The following is a 22110-nucleotide window of genomic DNA, read 5'->3' as shown; positions in this document are numbered from 1 at the left end:
TTTTATTGTTGAGTAGTGTTCCGTGGTATGAAATGGCTGCAATTTGTTTAGCCATTTGCCCGATGAAAGGTATTGTTTGTTTTCAGTTTTTCGTCATTCTGAGCAGAGCTCCTATAAATATCCACGTGCAGGCTTTTGTCTGAGCACCAAGCTTCACCTCTCTGGGATAAATGCCCAGGAGTGCAATTGCTGGGTCACATGGGGTCGAATGTTTAGTTTTTTTAAGAAAGTGCCAAGTTGTTTTCCAGAGTGGTGGTCCCAGCTTACATCCCCACCAGCGATGCGCGAGTGATGCAGTTTCCCTGCATCCTCACCAACGTCTGGCATGGTCGCTGGCATGGTCGCTGTTTTTTATTTTAGTCATTCTGATGAGTGTGTGATGGTTTGCCATTGTGGCTTTACTTTGCGTTTCCCTCGAGGCTAATGATGTTGAACATCTCTTCAGGTGGTTATCTGCCAGCTGCATATCATCGTCTCTTATCTTTTGCCCATTTTCTGGTTGGATTGTTTGTTTACTGTTGAGTTTTGAGAACGCTTAATACATTCTAGATACTAGTCCTTTGTTGGATGTGTGGTTTACAAATACTTTCTAGTTTTTTCTGCCCTCTTAACAGGTCTTTTGTGGAGCAAAAGCTTTTAATTTTTACGAAGTGTAATTCATCAGTTATTCCTTTTATAGACTGTGTTTTTTGGTGTTAAGTCTAAGAACTCTTTGCCAATCTCTAGACCCTGAATTTTTTTTCCCCCTAGGGTTTGTTCCTCAAGGTTTTGTAGTTACGGGGTATTCATCTGAGCCTGTGATCCGCTCTGAGCTGATTTCTGTATAGGGCGTGAAACTTAGAACAAGGTTCCTTTTTTGCCTGTGGAAGTTGCTGCAGGACCATTTGTTGAGAAGGCTTTCCTTCCTCAGTGGAATTGCCTTTGTACCCTTACCAAAAACAGTTGGGCACGTGTGCGTGGGTCCATTTCTGGCCTATTCTGTTCCACTGACCTATGTCTCCATTTCTCCACCAACACCACACAATGACTCTTCCTTTGTGACAGTTTCATCGAGATGCGATTCACATACCATACAGTTCATCCATATAAAGTGTACATTTTAATGGCATTTCTTACATTCACAGAGTTGTGCAACCGCAATCACCACAATCAATTGATCACCACAATCAATTTCAGAACATTTTTATCACCTCAGAAAGCAGCCCCACACCCTTTACCTCCTTCCTCCCTGTCCCCCCTATTCCCACCAGCCCTAAGAGATCAGTAATTTACTTTTCGTTTCTAGATTCGCCTCTTCTGAACACTTCATGTTAATAGAGTCATATGTGGTCTTTTGTGACTGGCTCCTCCCACTTACTCTTTCCAAGGTTCATCCTTGTCTCGATGCATATCGGTACTTTACTCCTTTTTGTGGTCCAATAGTACTTCACTGTGCAAATATAACACACTTGGTTTATCCAGTCATCCACTGATGGGCATTCGGGTTGTTTCTACCTTTCGGTGGTTATGAATCATTGCCGTGAGCACGTGTGTACAAGTCTTGTGTGGACATATATTTTCACCTCCCTTGGACTTAAACCTAGGAGTGGAGTTGCTGGTAACTCTGCCCTGGTGATAACTCTATGGTTGGGTTTTGAGGAAATCTTAGGCTGTTACCTAGGGCGTCTGCTCCATCTTACATTGCCAGCGTGAGGGTTTGACTTCTCCACATTCTTGACAATACTTATTATTATCTGACTTTTAAAATCATGGCCACCCTAGTGGATGCCAAGTGATATCTCATTGTGGTTTTGGTTCAGTCCTCATTCTCCCTGTGCTTCTCTGTCAGTAGTTTCTCTCGCTCTGGTTTTAAGATTATTGATCTTTTCTCAGGGAGAAAAAAACAAGTGGGGTGAGCCCTACAGTTCCCCAGCTTGCTGCCTGGAGGAGTTTCCAGGATGCAGCACAAGGAGGGGGAACCTGGCACAGGGGTCATGCCGACTGGAGGAGAAAGAGCTAAACATTTGAACATGTCGAAGTTAGAATCTGTGGGGCAGAAGACCAAAGGCAAGGGCTGTAGACAGAGAAAGAGCTCCAGAGACCTCCTTTCTAAAAACGACCCGTTGTTAGTGCCTAACATGCTGTTTTGCCCATGCAATGTATTTCTATTTCTTTTATTGTATTTTTAATCTCTGGAAATTCCACTTGGGTCATTTTTATTCCTCCATTGTTCTTCTGATTATGATATGTTTTTCTCTAAATTCTTGAGTGTGTGGAGTATATTTGAAGTATCTGTTTTAGTGCTGTTGTCTACTAATTCCATCATCTCTGTCATTCCTGAGTGTTTTCCTACTGATTAATTAGTGTCCTGTTTGCACAGCATACTTTGCATACCAGGCACTTTTTTATGGTATGGCAAACATTCTGAATTTTGCATTGTTGAATGCTAGATTTTATTGTATTCCTTTAAAGAGCATTAGACGTTGTTCTGGCATGCAAGGAAGTTTCTTGGGTTTGGATGTATTTATTTATCTACTTGTTGGCTTACTTTTAAGCTTTCTGCAGGTAGGTCAAGAGCAGTCTTGAGGGCTTATTTAGTCATTTACTCGTTAGCTCTCTCCCAACGCTTTGTTTATTATGGTCTCTCTACTCCGGTTGATGGAGATGCAAACCATTTCCAGCCCAGTCTATGAGTTCCTGGAATCGTTTGGCCTGCTGCTTTGCAGCGGCTCTTCCCCCAGCCTCATGTGCACGGGTCGTTGTTAGAAAGGAGGTCTCTGGAGCTCTTTCTCTGTCTAGAACCCTTGCCTTTGGTCTTTTGCCCCACAAATTCTAACCTTGACGTCTTCAAATGTTTAGCTCTTTCTCCTCCAGTCGGCATGACCCCTGTGCCAGGTTCCCCCTCCTTGTGCTGCATCCTGGAAACTCCTCCAGGCAGCAAGATGGGGAACTGTAGGGCTCACCCCACTTGTTTTTTTCTCCCTGAGTTAACAGTTCCGTATTATCTGTTGTTCAATGCCTGAAAACAGCTGTTTTCCAGTTTAGTTTTTACATTGACGTGATCACACCAATATTTCCAAAATATAAATCAAATTGAATTGTTATATAGTTTTTAAATATTTTAATAAATGCCTATTGCTCTCAAGATAAAGTCCAGACTCCTAACTTAGCTTATAAGACCTGTAACAGTTAGGGGTCTTCCATGGCAAGGAATAGAAACCAACAGTGTGGCTCCAATGAAAAAGGGGATGAATTGGAGGAAGACGGGGTAACCCACTGATTTAAAGGAAAAGTTGGAGCAGAGTCTTAGGAAATCCAGGAGCCAGAGGAGCTCCAGGTTCCTAGGAATCCTTTGTCAGGACCTCCTCCTTGGGTCTCTCTGCCGTGGGATCAAATGAGGGCATAGAAATATTTGTTCAGTGGGTCTGAGTTTGGGTCACAGGACACCCTTCAGGAAGGCAGCTTTCCCAACAGTTCCACCTAATACCCATAGTGGATATGAGATGGTTTTCCCCAGGCATATGAGACTGCATGGCTAGGAGACAGAGGAGAGATGCTATACAGTAAGAACCATAGGTGCTTTCTGCCAGGCTTTCAAAATCTGGCCCTCACTTGCCTCTCTAAGCCTTTTCTCACATCCCCTACATACCTGGCAGCCTGTGCCACTTAAATTTCTTTTTTTAAAAAGATTTTATTTACTTTTAGAGAGAGGGAAAGTGAAGGAGAAAGAAAGGGAGAGAAACATCAATGTGTGGTTGTCACTCGCTCATCCCCCACTGGGGACCTGGCCTGCAACCCAGGTATGTGCCCTGACTGGGAATCAAACCGGCGACCCCTTGGTTTGCAGGCAGCTGCTCAATCCACTGAGCTACACTAGTCAGGGCCACTTACATTTCTATTGAATACTAAATAATATCTTTCCTCTGTAGGGGACTCTGCTGGATATGGATGGGCCCCAGCGAACTCTGAGCCAGGACCTGGAGCTCAGGTTTCAGTACAGTGAGGGTGGTCGCTGGCAGTGGTTTGTCATTTACACCCAACAGGTGAGGCCTCAGGGAAGAGCATGAGAACCTGCGCTGATGTTCTCTCGCTTGCTGGGGTGGACACAGCATGTAACCTGAACTCTTTCTAGTTACTAGAGTATGCTATGCACCCTCTTTTGGGGCTGTGATACCCTTTTTTTTGGTTTTCTTTTATTTTCCTAGTCACCACAGCCTTCATATCAGTTAGAAATGAATTTAGTCGCCAAATAACAGAAGACTCCAGTGACGCTGGCTTAAACCAGGGGTCAGGAAGCTTTTTCCTCAAAGGGCCAGATGGTAACTATTCTAGGTTTTGCGGCCCATTTGGTCTCTGTTGGAACTACTCCATACTACGAAACATTCTTAGGAAAATGATAGGATGTTCGTTGAGGCAAGATTTGCAGGCCTTGGAGACACATAGAAAGATTTTGGTAGTGAAACCACCCTTCCTCCCCTAGAATGCTAAGTGCAATAGTTAAATTTTATTATGGTCTTTTAATCTAGTCTATAGCAAGGGAGTTTAAATCACTATACAGAGGTATCATAAACACTCTTTTAAAGTATTCCTAGTAAGGTCTTATTTCCTTTGGAGTGTGGGTTTATTGAGACTACTTTTGGAAAAAGCCAAAACGTGGCTTGTGCGCCTCGCAAATACATACAAACGAGGGCTTGGGCCCGGATCTTTCCTAGGCCCTGTAAACAAAAGCTCAGACCCTTTATACTTAATAAACCTTTCCTCGTTTGTAGCAGAGTCCTAACCTCCATATCTATGTACATTATATAGTAATATGAAATCAGTCCGAGCCTCGTGGGACATCATTAAACAGCCTTCCTAGCGGCATCCGCTCAAGGGGTGTTTTTGAACTATTTCGCAACCTGGTTTTGTGTAGGCTGCATTTCTGCCCAGACACACAGGGTTAGTCCCTACCCAAACCAGGAGCTCTTTTCCTCATCAGCAGCAGTGCCCTTCTCCCCTCTTTCCATGGTTCTCTCCCCTTAACATTCAATGAATCCCTGCCATGGGCTACAGTCCTGCAAGACTCTGGGCTGTTCCCTCTAGGGAGCCCTCTCTCCTTCTAATTGTTTCTATGTACTGTCCTCCAGGAGTTTTCCACACGGGCTACTCCCGCAACCTGACATTTCTTTCTCTTTTCTCCTCTCCATCACCACTGTCTGCTCCCCTGCCCCAGCCCCCATGGCCCACGTAAAGGGACTATTCTAGAGCATGCGCTTAGACTAAGTTCCTGTAACCTCAGACTTTGACGTCGGTTATCTCAGGCACTGGTGGGGCCGAAAGAGGAGTGAGTGAGAGGGAACAGAGCAGGACAAGAGAGGAAAAGGGTTAGTGGTAATGGAGCGACTGGGAAAAATCACAGGGAACCTTACACTTGGCAAAGAGGTGTGCAGGTCATGGAACAAGGGAGCCCCAAGTTTCGTGTTGCACGATGTGAGGCATGTGTCTCGGACTAACCACCATGAACCAACAGTAAAGCCACAGGTGTTACTGGGGACAGCTGTCAGTTTTGAAAGTGAATGATTGAAGATACCAGAAAAGTGAAACAGTGAAGAAAAACAATGATTTTTTTTTCAGTTTCAGTAAAAGCCATAGAAAGTTGTAAATGCCATATTCTTTTACATGGGTTGCTATTTATGCGCAGGTCTCTTAGTTATTATGCATGCAGGTAATTATAAGATTGACCAATATCAGCTCGTGTGATTACAATAATAAGCAATTTTTGTTATTTGTTCCTTGTAAAATATGAGATGCTTACAAAGTGGTAGAAAAAAATGAGATCCTGGCCACTTTCACCTGTCTTTTAAAAATTTACTGTAAATATATCCACATAATTGAGAAAAAATGTTCATTACTTGTTAATTATATCTTATGCAAATTTATGGGAGTTAAAAAAGAAATCTAAATTCATACTGTTGGAGGGCAGAGCTCAAAATCTGCCTAGTGGTGTGAGGAGGGAAGGAAAAGAAAAAAGTTCTTTTTCGCTGAGAGACTTCTTTATTTCTGTTTTTCTTAGGCTTTCTTGCTGAGCAGCTGCTTGAAAAAAATGGTCTCAGAAAAGATGGCAAAGCTAGCTGCAGAGAATCCAGAAATGGTGAGTGCTCTTACCTGTGTCCGGTTTTCACTTACGTTCCCACCGTCAGCACACACTGCACGCCCCTCATCAGCTCCCTGGACCCGGAGAGAGGAATCCAGCACGGGGCTTCTCTGTCCTCTGGGAGCTCCTTCTTTAGAATTCACGCTGTTTTCCCGACGAGAATCATCCTTGGATTGCTGAGAATTCTCTAACCTCTACACTGTATCCTCGTCTTTCTGCCTTCCCCCAAAGGGAAGAATCTGGATTTACCATGAAAGCTACATTATAAAGTCAGGCTCTTGAAAGGCCTTTAACAGCAGCAGCGATCTTCGACCAGCTCTACAGTTCTGTCTCTAGAAAGAACCCCCGGCCTCGCGATGCTTCCACTGTGCCAAAGTAAACTGTCTTCAGCAGTCAGGAGAAGTCATCAAGTAAAATAAGCTCTCAAGGTGGTAATTTTTTCTCAATATAAAATTAAACTTTGTTTTTCTAGTCGACATCCCTCTAATAAAAGGCCTAATAACTCACTGAAAAGGTTGGTGGCAGGCTGTAAAAAGAGTTACTGAGATAAGAGTTATTTTTCCACTTGCTTTGTTACCACCACGATATAAGGGTGCCCCTAATAGCACAAGATAGTTTAATTTTTTTATGATTACAAATATTAATGCCTGGTTGACATTTATAAACACAAGTCTTTTCCAGAATATTACCGTTATCTTTTAAAGTACAACAGACAACATTTGGAAATGTTCCCTAAGGTTTTCATTTAAATTTAGTCCTTTGTGAGGATGGATGACATCTTAGTTTAACATTGCTCTCTCTTGACTTTGCAGCTTTTTTCTCTGCAAAGAAAATAGTTTCATTTATCCTTATTTCTATTCCAAAACTGAAAATATTTTTTCGCAGGGAAAATAAAAATGCACTGCCTCTTGGTGTTGAAACAATTCAAAATGTGCTCCAGTAGCAAATCATAGCAATAAAAGAATCAAGGACACTGTTTTAAAAAGAGTAATAAAATCTAACCTCTTAGGCAGGATGGACCCCCTTAGGCTCCAATTATTATGGATGTAAAAGGAAGAAGAAGAAAGAGACAAGTAATTAATTGAAGTAGTCTCACTTAAAAGGGAGAAGTGCCCTCCAATGTGGTTGAATAAAATGTAAGCTACTCGATGCAAGGAAATACTTGTACAATGAATAGCTAAAGAGTTTGCTCAATAATGGGAGAGAGTATCTACTTAAGGTTTTCAAGAAAAGCAACCACAGGAACTACATTCCGTAGAGCTGCACAGAAACCGAAACCTATAGTTTATCCTTATGGCCGATCACAAAATCAGTATCAGTCAGTATTTATTTTTCTTTATCCAAATACTCAACAAGTTTTATTTGCACAAAACATTTTTTTTTATTTCTTATTTTTCTTTTTAAAAAGACAAGTTAAGAGCCTTCCTCTTGAATACTGGGTTTTCAAGAGGATGTTGTAGGGATGGTCCCCACTTCAATGTGGAATTTCATCTGCAAACCCCTGGGTAGACTGGGACCTTGGCAGAGAAAAAACAAATCAGCTGTTTGAACTTCAACTGATTCTGGGCCTCCCTTCAAAGTACAATTGATGAGAACAATTTATTTCGTGTAGCTTAATGGAGCCATGTAAGTGTACGGCTGTGGCATTTCCTCCCACATAAAGTTTGAACAGATGCATATCACATATAAAAGGCTGGTATAGGCTAGGATTCAGAGATTTTTCTTTTGCAAGGTAGAATAGATTCTAAGATTTTGATAATCATGAAGAACCTGGGGAGGAAGAGAGAAATTGAGGAAACTAAAACCAAATGAGCCCCATAAATAAAGCAGATTGTCCCTAAAAGCAGATTAAACAGCACTGTTTTATCTGAGTAAGAAGGAAGAAGTAAAAGAAGAAATTGAGTGCCAACTTAAAGTTAATTGGCTCAGTTAGCTTTAGGCAATGCTTTCAAAGGTAGATTTAAAACGTTTATGATGAGATCATTAAAATGTGAAGTTAAACGCACTCAACAACAATGTAAACAGTTAATAATAAAAAAGTTGTGTTAACTTCTCCAAGGCAATATTAACTGCAAACCAGAAGGAATAAAAAAATGCTTCTACATTAATGCCTAAGTAAGGTTTGTTAATATTTGTTACCTTTAGCTAGAGCAGAATTATAAGGATTATTTTATTTTCAAATAAAGTATATTAGGAGTTGATTTGGCTACATATTACAAAAAAAAAAAAGTGCCATCGGCAAAAGAAAAGTTTGTTTCTCTCTCATCGGAAAGCAGCCAAAGGCTGGCAGTCTCGGGTTGACATGGTGGCTCTCAGCCGTCACTGTCACCGGAGACCTTTCTGTTGCCGGGCCGTCTGCAGTGGCTTTAGCCTCGTGCTCAAGCTCCAGTCATTGCACCCTCATTCGAGGCAACGAGCCTGAGGAAAGTATGAAGAGGGGCCCATCTCTTTTCTCTGCGACATTGTCTGAGAAGTCCCACAGAAAATTTCTGCTTACGGCTCATTCACGAAGGGTCGGTCACACCACAGGCCCACGTCTTGCTGCGAGGGAGCTGGTTAAGTTAGCCTTTCTGCAGGGTATGTTTTTGTCTCTGCAAACGAATTAGTGTGTTACACTGTCAACAAAAGGTCTTGCCATCCATCTAACACCAACAGGAGTTCCCAGTCTGGGGTGCAGAAAGAGGAGAAACTTTATTCAGATGAACAGTCTGCAAAACTAGGGAAATGCAGCCACCGAAACAAAGGGGAGAACGAGATGGCCTTCTGCTTCCTGCTGGCCTCCTCCTCCTTACCCGCTTCCCGAACTGCCGTCGCCACGTGTGTTGTTTTTCTCTCCATTTCTCTTTCATTCTGGGGAAGCTCAGCCCACGTGAAAGGCCACGGTGGGTCCCCGTTTTGTGATAGGAGGGGGCGCACCGAGGGCAGTGCTATCTGATTCCCAGCAGTTGTCAGCCTTTGGATAGCTCGTCCAGCTCAGAAAACAGAAGTACGGACATGTCCCAGCCGTCCTGAGAATGGTCTGAGCGTAGCAGGAGGACAGGGTGTTAGAGAGCCGGGGGAATGAAGGTGCCAGGGTAAGTGGTGAGATTATTAACAGGAACTTCTCTGTTGATGAAGGAGAAAGTGCAGGCATACTGTGTTATGAAAAAGGATTAGCTTACCGCCCCCCCCCCAAGTTCGTTCCTTCTAGTACATAAAATAGTTAAAGCCTCATTGAAATAAGTTAAGGAAACAGATTATATCAGAAATCACTTACCATTTGTAGTGGGTTCTATTTTATTTTGATATGGGGGAGGAGAATGAGACTAGGAGAGAGAAAAATTCTGTTTTTTCTCAACTCTGTATTTCATTGCACAGGACCTCTTACAAACTATAATGTAATATTGTGAAATAACTATAATAGTAAAACACATAAAACATCAGAGCATTAATTTCTCATTGCCGAAACTTGATAACTGATTTTTTAAATTGCTGAGATTGGTCTCAAATATATGAACTTTTTGATTAAGAATAGTAACCTAAGAGAAGTCCTATGCATACTTCAAAACAACATATTTTATAGCAAAAGCAAGTTAACCATAGTTACCCTTTTGCAGTGTCATGTCATTTATCCCACTTATTTGGAAACATCCTGCCCTATAGTCTCATGAATAATAAGCAATACCCGACAACTTAACTAATTCCCCATTCATTCTGTCGTTTATGGATGCCTGCATTTGCCATGCAATGGCTAGAAACTGAGGATCCAGCATCAAGGAGCTTATTGATTGGAGGAGAAAGGAAATCAGTTAAGCGACATTTACAGTTGCAGAATGATAAGTGGAGACATGCACATAATTATTTAATAGTAGTTCTCTTGTTTTCCCCCAAGTCTAAGAACTCTTTCGCCCAAACACTGCCTAGGTCAGGTTTACTGGCTCTGCCAGACACTCTCTTTGCCACTCCAGGTTCATTCTCCACTCTTGTCCACCCTCTCTGTGCCCTGGAGACTGACCTGTGTGTTCTGTGATCTTGCCCTCTGACCTCCGACCTTGGGCCATGCTCACCAAAGGGGAAACCCAGTGAAAGCATGGGAAAAAAGTGAGATTGGGGTATTTATTTCTCCCACTCTGCCCCTGCTGAGTCTCTGCTGTTGGCACGGCCTGTATCAAGGGCTCCACTCCTGTGGGCGGCCTCTCCTTCCTGCGGCTGCAGCTGCTCCCCTTCCAGTACCAGCTGCTCCCCTTCCCCTTCAGGCCCAGAGGGAGAAGAATCACCCTCCCTCGCCCCCTGCCCCCAAAACGAGTACACACCCTAGTCCTTGGGGGCCCCAGCCTCTCTTCATTGATTCACTTTAATCCTGCCCACACCTCCATTAAATTGTTCCTTTTAATTAAAACTCTCTTCCATCACCCCAAGAGGGCACCATCTATTTTCTGCAGGGACCCTGACTGTTAAGTTTACCTTACATACTTGAGGTAGACGCAGATGTCTTGCACTACAGTTTGATTCTTCCCTGGATTAATGGTGTCTTTTGATTATTCAAAGCCCCATTTGGCTTTGATTCAGCATGTGGATTGGAGTTCCGTGGATTATTTCGGATTTAGAAGTTCATTTTATTTTGTGTTGAAGCCCTTTTAGAATGTGTTAAATTATACCATCCGTAGGCAACCATCAAGATTAAACATGAAGCTTCACTTAACTTTTGGCAACTCAATTACTATACCATTTAGACACTTGCAAATGAAGGAGAAATATGCAGATGACAAGCAGGTAGGCCTGCTGACTGACCGCCTTTGGGGCCACTAAGAGGATTATTGGGGAAGGCGTGTGCCTGGTTAAGTAGGTTATTTTTGTGCTTCCTTCTCCGGGCTGTGCTGACTGACATTTCACTAATCTCTTTAGCAGATTGAAGTTCCGGAACCAGGCAAAAGTAAGAAGTACAACATTCGACAAAGCCAGGTCTGTGAATAAAATTATGTAATTGATACATTATAATTTTGATAAATCTTCCCTCTTTCACCCTTTAAGGAGCCAGAGTCATTCTACTTTTAATAATAAGCCAGAATTTTCCTTTTAAGAAGCTCTCCCATGTAGGTTAGGCCAATCAGAGGGCATAGGAGAAGTATGGTGGTTTTTTTTGTTTTGTTTTGTTTTTTTGTAGCAGCCAGTATGGCTAAGAGAAATGCTTCTCTGAGTTTTTACATAAAAAATGTTTAAGAATACAAAATTCTTTAATGATTACCTTCTACACCCTGTGCATGTTTTGGAAAATACTTTCTAGTTTGTGTATTTTAGTTTTGTGGACTTTCCACAGTGTACTCTGCGTAAAACAGCATTTAAGTTTATAAAACACTTTTCTGAGCATGTAGGTCCGCTGTGCAGATAACTGTAGCAGTAGACATCATGAGAGAAAGTATCAGTAGTCTCTCGTTTCCAGTCGCCGCTGAGCCCTTTCTGTGGGCGAATACATGCCTCCTCACCACCGCCCTGTAAATCTGTTGAGGAAACCGGGGCACAGAGAGGTGCAGTGACTTGCCCCAGGTTGCAGGGTAGTCAGTGGCGGAGGGAGGCAGGCGATCTGACTCTAGAGCTGTGCCCTGAACTCCCTTGGCTAGCTCTTCCTTCCCGGGTTCAAATCCTAGAGAAGGTGAATGAGATCCAGCTGGCCTCTTAGTAGCTTCTGAATAGAATTTATTGTTGGTCCAACTCCTGTCATTGGATCTGCTGTGTATATAAAAATACTTAGTATTTAGGGATAGTATTTATAAATATATAAGTATATAGGATCTTTTCTTGAGTGAATAACCTCAGGAAAAAAATTAAAACAGGCTAAATGCAAAGCTTTCTCTCTCTTATAATACCATCTCTGGATGCATAGATCAGAGACACGAGATGAGAACTCCACCACTTACTGGCTATGTGTCTTCAGGCAAAAAAAAAAAAAAGTGTGTATGTGGGCTCCTGAGGTACTTATTACAGTGCAGACTCCTGGGCCTCACCCCAACAGAACGATGCAGTAGGTCTGGTGTCGGGACCCTCAATCAGAGTGTATAACAAGCTGCTCAGTGGGAAATACTGCACCAAGCTTTAATTTCTTTAACTGTAAAATGTACAGGGTAACCCTGGCTGGTGTGGCTCAGTGGGTTGAGTGCTCGCCTGTGAACCAAAGAGTTGCTGGTTCAATTCCCAGTCAGGGCACATGCCTGGGTTTCAGGCCAGGTCCCCAGTAGGGGGTGCACCAGAGGCAACCACGCCTTGATGTTTCTTTCCTTCTCTTTCTCCCTCCCTTTCTCTCTGTCTAAAAATCAATAAATAAAAAAGTATAAAAAACGTACAGGGTAATTATGCCATCATTTAAATGCACCCATGTCAGCAGCATAGTAATGATGTAGAGCTGTAATTCTCAATGTGGCTGCACATTGGAATCACCTGGGGGTATCTAAAAACTAATGATGGCTGGTGGGGGGGCCTGGCAGCAGAATGTTTAAAAGCTCCCAGGTGGTCAATGTGCAGGCAGGATTGCGACCATTGCTCTAGAACAATGGTTCTTAAAGTGTGGTCCCTGGACCCGCAGCGTCGGCACCCCTCGGGAATGTACTGGAAATTAAAATTCTCAGGCCCCAGACATGCTGGATCAGAAACTCTGGGCCAGGGGACCAGCCATCTGTGTCCAGCAAACCCCTCCCTTCAGTCCGAGGCATGTTCAGACGGGCAGCGAGCCTCTGTCCTAGCATGGCAGGCAGCAGAACACACAGCACAGCTGCCGCCGACATGCTGCTGATTCAGTTTTCCTCTCGGAGGAGCAGCCGGGCCAAGCAGGCAGCCATCCTTCCTGTCAGGGCAGGGCCCGCATGTCAGATGGGGGCTGGTGTCCCGTCATACTGCATTCCAACTTCTTCTAGCAAGTATTTCTCTTTTTTATTATTTATTTATAATTTTTTAAAATCAGAGTGCAGTTGATGCACAATAGTATATTAGTTTCAAGCCTACAACATACTGATTAGACATTTCTACACCTTACTGCAAATCTTTCTATAGGGTTTCTTCTGTGCTGGGCACTGCCGCGATTACTTTCCATGTGTGATCCATTTAGTCCTGGTTACGACCCAGGTATCACTGTTATCCTTGGTTTATAGCTGAGGGAGCCGCAAACACACAGAAAGTTCTCACAGCTAGTGAGTGGTGGAGCGTGTGTCCAAACCCAGGTAGTCTGAGTTTGTTGTCTAACAAATAAAGTTTGTTCCTTAAACCGCTCTGTCATGGGGTCTCTCCATCAAGACAGACCCCTCACAGAAAAACAGAATTTTAGCTGATCTGCCCACTGAGGTGCCCCACATGTATTTCACTAGGGCCAAAGCATATTCTCCATAAGCCTTTGAGATTTCATAAATACTAAACATACTGAAGGCTGATTTCTCACTCATTGAAGGTTTGTAGCAACCAGAAGCTCTTAAAATGTTTGAAAATAAATAAGATACTTTAAAGTGTTTGTATTCGTGTGGAATGTGCACTAAAGATTTGGGGTAAAGTTAAAAGCTGAAAGTCTCATAGGTCTAAGGCAGGGGAAAAAAATAAGAGGCAGATTCTAGTGTTTCCTAGAGACTTGCCAACGCCCAGAGGTGGTCTGGAAAGCGCTACCTTGGCAGGCCAGCAGGGGGCACTCTCAGCCCTAAATGTAGCTAAGGATAAAAACTAATAATCTTTGCTTAAACAAATGTTACTTTACGTTACCTTTTAAATATTAAAATCCTTGACATTATTATTTTTACTATTGTTATGGAAATTATGCCTTCCCATATATACTTCTAACCTCTCTGTTTACTTCACAACAGGAAAACTATTCTAGTTTTCTGCCAAGAATGAACAAGATTAAGATAGCTGAAGTTGACTGTGTCCTGGGGACCACAAAGGAAGAAGGCCTTTGAAGAGAGAGCCTCACTTTTTACAATGTCCTCTAAGGCTGTCCGGAAAGTGCTTCACGGTTAAAAGTGAGCCTCCTACCATCAGTGAAAGAAATTGGACCCCTTCCTGTTGTGGCCACATTAAGATGGACCCTATTCAACAAGAACTTCAGAACTCTGTTAAACTCAAGATGAAAAAGAAACACGAGCCAAAGTTACACAGGTGGTTTTTGCCTCAGTGATGACCAGGGGCAAATCCAAATGGATTAGCATGAAGCCGGTTCTCCAAGCCCCACCCCTCCACCCGCGGTGTTGACCTGGCTCCAGGCAGTCTTTGTTTCGGAGATGTGACTCATCCGCCGAGGAGCACGTGGCTCTAAGACGAAGAATCACAGAAAACAAAATCTATTTTTCTCCGATGTGTCCACAGCACCAGGGCAAGGAGGGATGGAATACCGATTTGTTTCCTTATGTAATTCAGAGCCTCCAGTACAGATGTGCTCCAAGCAATAGGCTTCCCTGCTCTCCGTGTCTCCATTCCTGTAGTTGTGTTCCATCCTTGGAATACTACATTCAGCTCAGTAGTCATTTTGCTATTATGAACATTTTTATTTTGGGAATCAGTGGGTATCAATATCAACTACCTTATAAGTCTCTTAGATTTAAAAATATGTATACTTTTTCGCTAGATGTTTCTTATCCAGTTTCATTTTATCATAGTAATATAGTTATATATAGAATTAAGACTGCTATAAGAGAAGACAGAAGAATCTATATAATATAATTAGATGAAATATAATATTGTGATGTTCTTTCCTAACTCAGTTGTATAACTCATCATGTCATAAATATGAAATATATTCCAGTGACTATAGAATTTACTAATGGAAATTCTGTGAATAATATTTTTGAAGCATAAAATCTATTAAAGCCCTATAGTACTTATAAAGCAATGCCTCTAGCCATAATTTCTAGTACCACAAAGTTTTAAAAGTAAAAAAATAAAATAAAATTTATATTTATATTTTAGGCTATAGAAATGTTGGCAGGAAGAATCATGAACACCCTATATCATTTGTGGTAAGTGTATTAATGGGCTAGGATGCATTTTTAGATGCAAATGGAAGTTTATCTACTATTGGGCCAATTGAAGACTAGTCGAGGCCTGTTTCTTTTCAATGGCAAACACCTACTCTGTCTAAGGGACTATTGTAGACACTAGAAATTTGTTTTGGGGGTGTATATTATTAGGTGGAGCTATATGCATGTGGTGTTACGTAGGTTGTTGGTTGAACTTGATACATGGGAGCGAGTAATCCCAGACAGCATGTAGGAGGCGTCCATTGTGCAGTGCGGGCCTGTGTGTGAAAGGAAGTTGTGTGGGAGGTGCGGTCCAAGGAGAACGAGGACTTGGAAGAAAGAGTACAACCGAGTGGAGGCAGAACTGGGGGCACCCACATGAAAGGCAAAGAGAGACCCTGATGGGAGGAGTACGGTGCTTGGGAAATGATTGGCGAGCGCACTCCACGCTAGTTAGTAGTTCAGAAAGAATGCTAAGAGGATGAGGGATCGGTGTGCACGCATGAAGTCAGCATCCCTACAGCACAGAATCAAGTACTTTATCCCTTATTTGAGGATGGTAAGAACAGCAGCATTGTATTTGTTAATTTTTTTAAGACACTGAGATTATCATCAATATATCTGAGGATATGAGAAGAAAATCCAAGTATTGAAGTGCATTCACAGTGTATTCCATGACGAAAAAAGGAACCAGGGTTCCGTGGGGCGAAACGAAATTCAAAACTTACTTTGTACAAACACATTCCTCAGCAGGTCCATGAGAGAAAAGGGGGCTCTTAGCCTCTTTTGGGATTGTTAGGCCTGTGTCTTTATCCAGAAGGAGTTTAGAATTTGAATCACTTCTGGATCAAAACATACCACTATTGGGCATAAAATCTGAACTCCAACTGCCAGAGCGGCCTTGCCCACTGCAAACCCTGGGAGAAGACCCCTATCACTCCTGCCAGGGGACGGCCTCTTCAGGCGGTGTTGCTGGGGCGTGAGCTTCCTGACAGCACAGCCACCCGGCACTGGAGACATCAGCCAGCACACGACGTTTATACAGGTAGGCAACTCTTGAAATCCTTCAGGCAACCGCTGAGTGCTGTGGCATGGGATAGTCTAGAGATTCACACCCCATGTACCTGCGAATGGCCCCCGGCCAGTCAGCTTTTCTCCTGACACAGTCACATTCACCAGCATCCCTTCTCTCCCCTCTTCCAGACGTGCACCTTTGTTTCTGTGGCTGTTCATGCTCCTAAAAAACTGGCACGAGCTCTCTGTCTACAGACAAACACACTCATATTTGAAAATTTCACACAGACAGTAATGAGAATAGAGGGCAGGGCTGATTAAATTGTGGTTGGGTCCGAGGTTCTGAGCCTCTTTGGGTCCTAGGGAGGGAAAGCACATGCAGGCTTCGTCTGAAGATCTGACGTGCTCTGCAAATCAGGCCTTGGTGCGGGGCAGTACGTGCTAGGATTACAGCTTGCACACATCCCCACATGGACAAGTGGGAAGCAAATTTTATGTTATGTATCTACATTAGAAATCACTATGATTTTACCCTCAAAGAGAATTTGAAAAGAGCTAAGTGACCTTAATTTGCAGAAAACCAAATAGGTTCTAAGCCTCAGGGAGAAAATTGTGGCCCAAGTGATCTTAAAATGCAAAACAAGAGAAAACTCAGCAAGGGAGATCATTCCACTTTTCCGATGCTTCCTGGTCATCCCTCCTCCTGCAGTGTGGCCAGTGGTCCAGCGGGCTGCTGGGGGCTCAGGAAGGTGGGGGATGGAATGGAAAACACCTCTGTCCTTTATTATACTGGTCTCGATCCTGTCATCAGTGGTCCCCCCCAAAATGTCAAGAAGTTAGGTGTATTGTGCTCATCACCCCAAAATAAGATGTGCTCAATTAACAAAAAGTATGGCTAACTAATAGCTTCTTATAAAATGGCTTTTAATCCTTATACTTGTGCTTTCCCCCCACTTTATTGAGGTGTAATTGCATTTGGCATATAAGTTGCTTTATACTAGCTGTTTGTTGTATTCTTCAGGAGTAAGTCATTTGTATAATAATTTTCCAGACAAGAATTGGAGCTTCAGAAAAAGTACATGGTGAACTTGGGTCTTCGTTCTAATCCTAGCACGTGTCTTTTTCTTAGAGCAAAGCCTTTAGCTAATAAGCACATGGACTTTGCTTGTGGAATATCTGGGAAGAGGCCAGACATTCTGTTGATTTAAAGGCACTGACCTTAAGGCTTTTGTGCTGTTCCGGATGTGGTTTCTCTCCCGGAAATGTGGGGACACAGAGTTGGCTGCACTTCCTGATAGCTTTTCCGTTTGTCCACACGAGCACATATCCGATGGGTTCGGTGGTGCAGCAGTTGTCAGGGGTGATGATGCTCAGAGCAGCAGGCTGAAAACGGCACGTGTGAGTTGGCTTTGCTGTGCACATGCGTGCTCTGATTCTCACTGGAAACTGGTACCAGCAGAATTTCTGGGGAGCTCCAGTCCTCTGTAATAGGGTGTAGTGTGCGGAGAAAGAGGTGATGTGAACCTACTGTTTTAGGGTCCCAATCTGCTGCGGTCCAGCCGCAGCTAGGTCCAGGGTTTCCTGAAAGGTGGGTAAGGCGTCGGCGATGGGAGACAGACAACAACACGCCTCAGAGGACAGTGATGCTCTGTTCCGTTTATTGCAAGTACACGCAGGTTTTTATACTTTCATTTTTAGCAGTGATTGACATTTGCGATTAGGTAAAGCAGAAAAAAATTAATACAAAGGTAACCAGGAAAAATACAAAAATTCCCATAGATTCAGTTATATTAAACAAAGATTATTTTAACCAGGAGAGCCATAAATCAGACAATTAGAAATAGCTGTACGTACAGAGTTTGAATGTCTTATTGTTTATTAAAATTCTCAGAATTTGTCATGGGGCAAAAGGATATGCTAAATTGAATAGAGGTTATAGGAAATTTATTATAAGGCCTTTGTAATGTCTAACTTGCCTATTTACCTTTTCTGTCTAAAATATTTCTCTATGTACCATGGACTCTGACTCCCTGGTAACTGTTTCTACGTGCTTAATTTATAATAGTTAACCAGCTTTTCTTATTTCTTTGCCTGTCTAATTCTATTTGATATATATTCCTATTCAAGGTAAAGGCGGGCTGTTACTCCAACAACTTTTAGACACTCAGGGGCTATTTCATTAGAGGGGATTTTATTCTTTGGTCAAGAAATTATTTTATACAACTTCATTGGAATTATGCAAATCAATAAACCCGAGATACAGATATCTAACAATCCCACCACCTTTTCATCTCCAAAACAAACAGGTAAGGAGAGATAAATAGGAAATTCAGCTACAATAAACCCTTTTCATTCCTTAGTTAATAAACACCAGGGAGGTCTGCTTCAAGCTAGCCTTTTCATGAAATTTAGACTATTATAAGGCACTTGGACTTCATCCTTATTGACCATTCTAATGTCACCCTCATTATATGCTCCTGTATAAGGCAATGGGAGATCTGGAACCCTCTGGAGACCATTAGCTCCTTTTGGGGGATACCATAATTTGCCAATAATCTAATATGCTACCCAGGGGTATCACTGGGCTGTGGGTAAGGGTCTATATAGTTTTTTTTTGTTTTCTTGAAAGACCCTTTGTATCTATGGGTAAGGAACAGGTGTGGGAAAGTCCGCCAATAATTCAACCTATTGTAACTGATTTATGAATTCTTTTATGGGAACAATCGGGGATAGTTTCTTACTCAGGTTTATAAACTCCTTGTTTAAAACAATTTGGGCATGATTCAATAGTCTAGGGAGAACTAGTTATCCCTTCAGAATTTTCCTCAAAATCAATCATTGACTCTTTTCAAGCCTCTTTCTTCTCATGGCCTGTTCTTATGGGAATCAGGGTACAAAGTAAGACCATGATTAATATTAGCAAGGAAATTATTAAAAGCAATCCCCAGAAAAATTACCGCCCCCCTTTGTATGCCACGCTCTCTTCCAGGAAGATGGATTCCTTGAATGCCCTCTTTCCATGTTCAGACCTTGTCAAAAACCATGGTTGGAAGAGGACGTGGCACCAATCAAGGAAAGTTTAGAAACTGATTTTCAGCAGGACAAAAAATGATGAATAAAACAAGTGAACTGGCAGTTACTAAACGTATATATTGCAAAAGGCAACCACTTGGAGGTAAGTTCTAATTACAACTCAACTACAGAGTTGGTTCCCAGATTTTGCGTTACAATAGCTTGGGGAACACCAGGCTTTCCAGAGGCATTAAGTCAACAAGCCCACCTGCCTATCCACAGAGGGAAAGTGTGCCCATGACCCCAGCACCTGTGTAACAGCAGGTTAAGGAAGAAAATAGGAGGATTGTGTATCATACTTTATCTTCATGTGTTGACTGAACATATATCAGAGTGATTCTTACAAGTAGCTGGATTTATATCAATTATGTATACATATACATATGTCTGTATAACAATACTTATATGAGGTCTGTCTGGGAAAGTTCCAGCCATTGTTAATGTAACGAGAATGGTTTATGCAATACTGATGTAACCTGGCAGCCTGGACTGGAAGATGTATAAGTGAACAATGACTTCACTGTACTAGTCAGTGGGGGCAGCTGTTGAGTGAGCATGTGTACTGTGTGGCTGTCACATTCAAAACGACTGAGGCAGTAAAACAATGAATTTTTTATTATCAAATCTTGTGCACCAAATTTTGTGTTAAGCTTGAGCATTCCTCTGGAAACTATTGGGATGATTCAGAAGGCCGCATCTATGGGCAGCTGGTGATTGGCAGCTTCGTTGAGACAGCACACCTGCTCGTGCATCACATATCATGCAGTTTTTTTGTGAAACATCAAATCTCCCAGGTGACTCAGCTCTCCTGCAGCCCAGGTTTGGTGCCCTGCAACTTCTTGCTTTTCCCAAAACTAAAATCACCTTTGAAAGGGAAGAGATTTCAGACTGTTGATGAGATTCAGAAAAATACAATGGGGCAGCTGATGGCAAATGGGAGAACTGTGTGAGGTCCCAAGGTGCCTACTTTGAAGGGGACTGAGGTGTTATTGTCCTATGTCCAATGTTTCTTGTAACTTCTTCAATAAATGTCTCTGGTTTTCACATTACATGGCTGGATCCCTTCTGGACAGCCCTCGTATGTATTGTGTTGTTCATCTTTTGTGATGCACTGTGGGTTGTTTAGCCCTTTTTCTTACCTCATCTGCTGTTTTTCTTTTGTCAAAATTAAAACTGCAGACATGTAGTCTGGGATCACAGTGAAGACAGGCTGAGACCTCAGACAGTGAATTAACTGTAGAAAAATCCTCAAGTCTTACAGCCCTATTGCAAGCTCCCTTAAACGGGACTTGAAAATAAATCCTGTTGGGTTATTTAGTTGTATCTAGAATTCTCTGAGAAGCTTTGAAACATGGACCCTAGGCTGTAGGGTGCTTTCAAACCATTTTGACTTGGTCTTGACTAGGGTCTGGGTGTTGGTATTTTTAAGCTCCTGCAGTGACTGCAATGTGCTGCCAGGGTTGAGAACTACTAACCACCTACTATGTGCCATTCACTATGTAAGTACTAAGGGTTTAATGTTAGGGCTGCAACTCAGCTGCCCTGACCCTCCGACGTCACCATTCCCAGGGCACACGTACTGTCTCTGCTGTCTAGAGCACTTCCCTTGTTCATTGCATAATTAACTCCTCGTCCCTGGTGTCTCAGATGTCTCCCTTATTCAAAGACATTGCTGGCCTTTTAAATGAGGTCTTATGTTTTGGGACATTGTTTGCCTTCACAGCATCTTTCCTCTTTACCTTTGTGACACTTATCCCCATTTTAGTCACAGGTATTCCTTCCCACCGGAACTCTCACAATCAGACCTCAGGACCAAATAGGTTTTGGCAATGAGAAAGAAGAGGCAGATTTACCTCTTCCTGTCCTCTGAAGGGAATGAAGTTTAAGCTTCAGGGAACTTCTAGTGGGCTGAAGAACACTTCCTCAAAGATGTCCATGTCCTGACCCCCAGAACCAGTGACTATCTTACCTTGCCCAGTAAAAAGGACTTTGTAGCTGTGATTAAGTTAAAGGCCTTGAGATGGAGAGAATATTCTGGATTATCCAGGTGTGATCCATGTGATCCAAGGGTCCTTACAGTTAGAGAAGATGCAAGGACAGAAGCTGAGGGTAGAGAGAACAAAAGATGCCACCTTGCTGGTTTTGTCATCAATTTGAAGGGTATTTAACATTCATGATTAATAACACTGGCACAAGAACATGTGAAATGCCCTGAAATCTTATAATTCTTTTATGAAAGAAATTTGATAGTGGGTTTCTCAAATTCAACAATAATCCTAAAGAGTTACACAACATTTCCAAGAACAACCCGTCAGACCGAGTGAGAAAGAGCCCTTGAATGGTGGGCATGAGACATCCTCAGGGTGGTTGGTTGAGCGAGTGTGCCCGAATTCAGAGAAGGGACGATCACTGTGCAGAGGAAGTCTTCTTGGCGGTAGGACCGGAGCTGGTAAACTAAGGAAAAAAGGTATTTTCAGTACGTGAACTTCCCCCTATCCCACCACACAATTTTTAGTTTTGACTGTACACATGTATGTTGCATTTGGGCTGGGAATCCTAAAAAGTGGGATGTAAATAATCAAACCATTTTCATTAAAAATAAAGACTCAGGGTTATATGTTAGACTAAGAGTACTCTAGCTGCTACTACTAACACATTTCTTTGAATTATAGAGACGACTTAGCTAGCAGCCAGCAAGTATTAATTGATGCCTATCGTTCTTCATAAAATAGTCCTTGCCTTTGAACCTTCGTTTAGCTGAGGGGTTGGATGTATATTTAGAAAAGGACGTGACACTTGCAAAATGCTCTCAGACTCAGATGGGAGAAAACACTTTTAGGTCGTCTTCCCCTTTTCCCATGCCACAGTTTTGGTACTTCGTTTAATTCAAAGAAAGCTGACTTAGGTTCAGGTTTGATTGAGAGCCGCCTGAGCCGCGTTGCGGGCTGC

The 22110-nt window shown here is 42.5% G+C and overlaps 1 protein-coding gene across 1 annotated transcript in view; it reads left to right on the top strand.

Annotated features, from left to right (window-relative positions):
- SNX31 (sorting nexin 31) overlaps window positions 1–14948 on the top strand; it is a 50575-nt gene extending 35627 nt beyond the window's left edge. The window contains exons 11-14 of the mRNA XM_036031310.1: window positions 3909–4022; window positions 6032–6109; window positions 10997–11053; window positions 13927–14948. Coding sequence (XP_035887203.1) covers window positions 3909–4022; window positions 6032–6109; window positions 10997–11053; window positions 13927–14019 — 342 coding nt within the window. The 3' untranslated portion in view covers window positions 14020–14948. The remainder of the gene's footprint in view (window positions 1–3908; window positions 4023–6031; window positions 6110–10996; window positions 11054–13926) is intronic.
- Window positions 14949–22110: the final 7162 nt, after the last annotated feature.

Source organism: Phyllostomus discolor, chromosome 7 (assembly GCF_004126475.2).
Source record: "Phyllostomus discolor isolate MPI-MPIP mPhyDis1 chromosome 7, mPhyDis1.pri.v3, whole genome shotgun sequence".
NCBI classification, from domain to species: Eukaryota; Metazoa; Chordata; class Mammalia; order Chiroptera; family Phyllostomidae; genus Phyllostomus; species Phyllostomus discolor.
The sequence above is the reverse complement of the archived record's forward strand: the minus strand, read 5'-3'. Positions and strand labels throughout refer to the sequence as shown.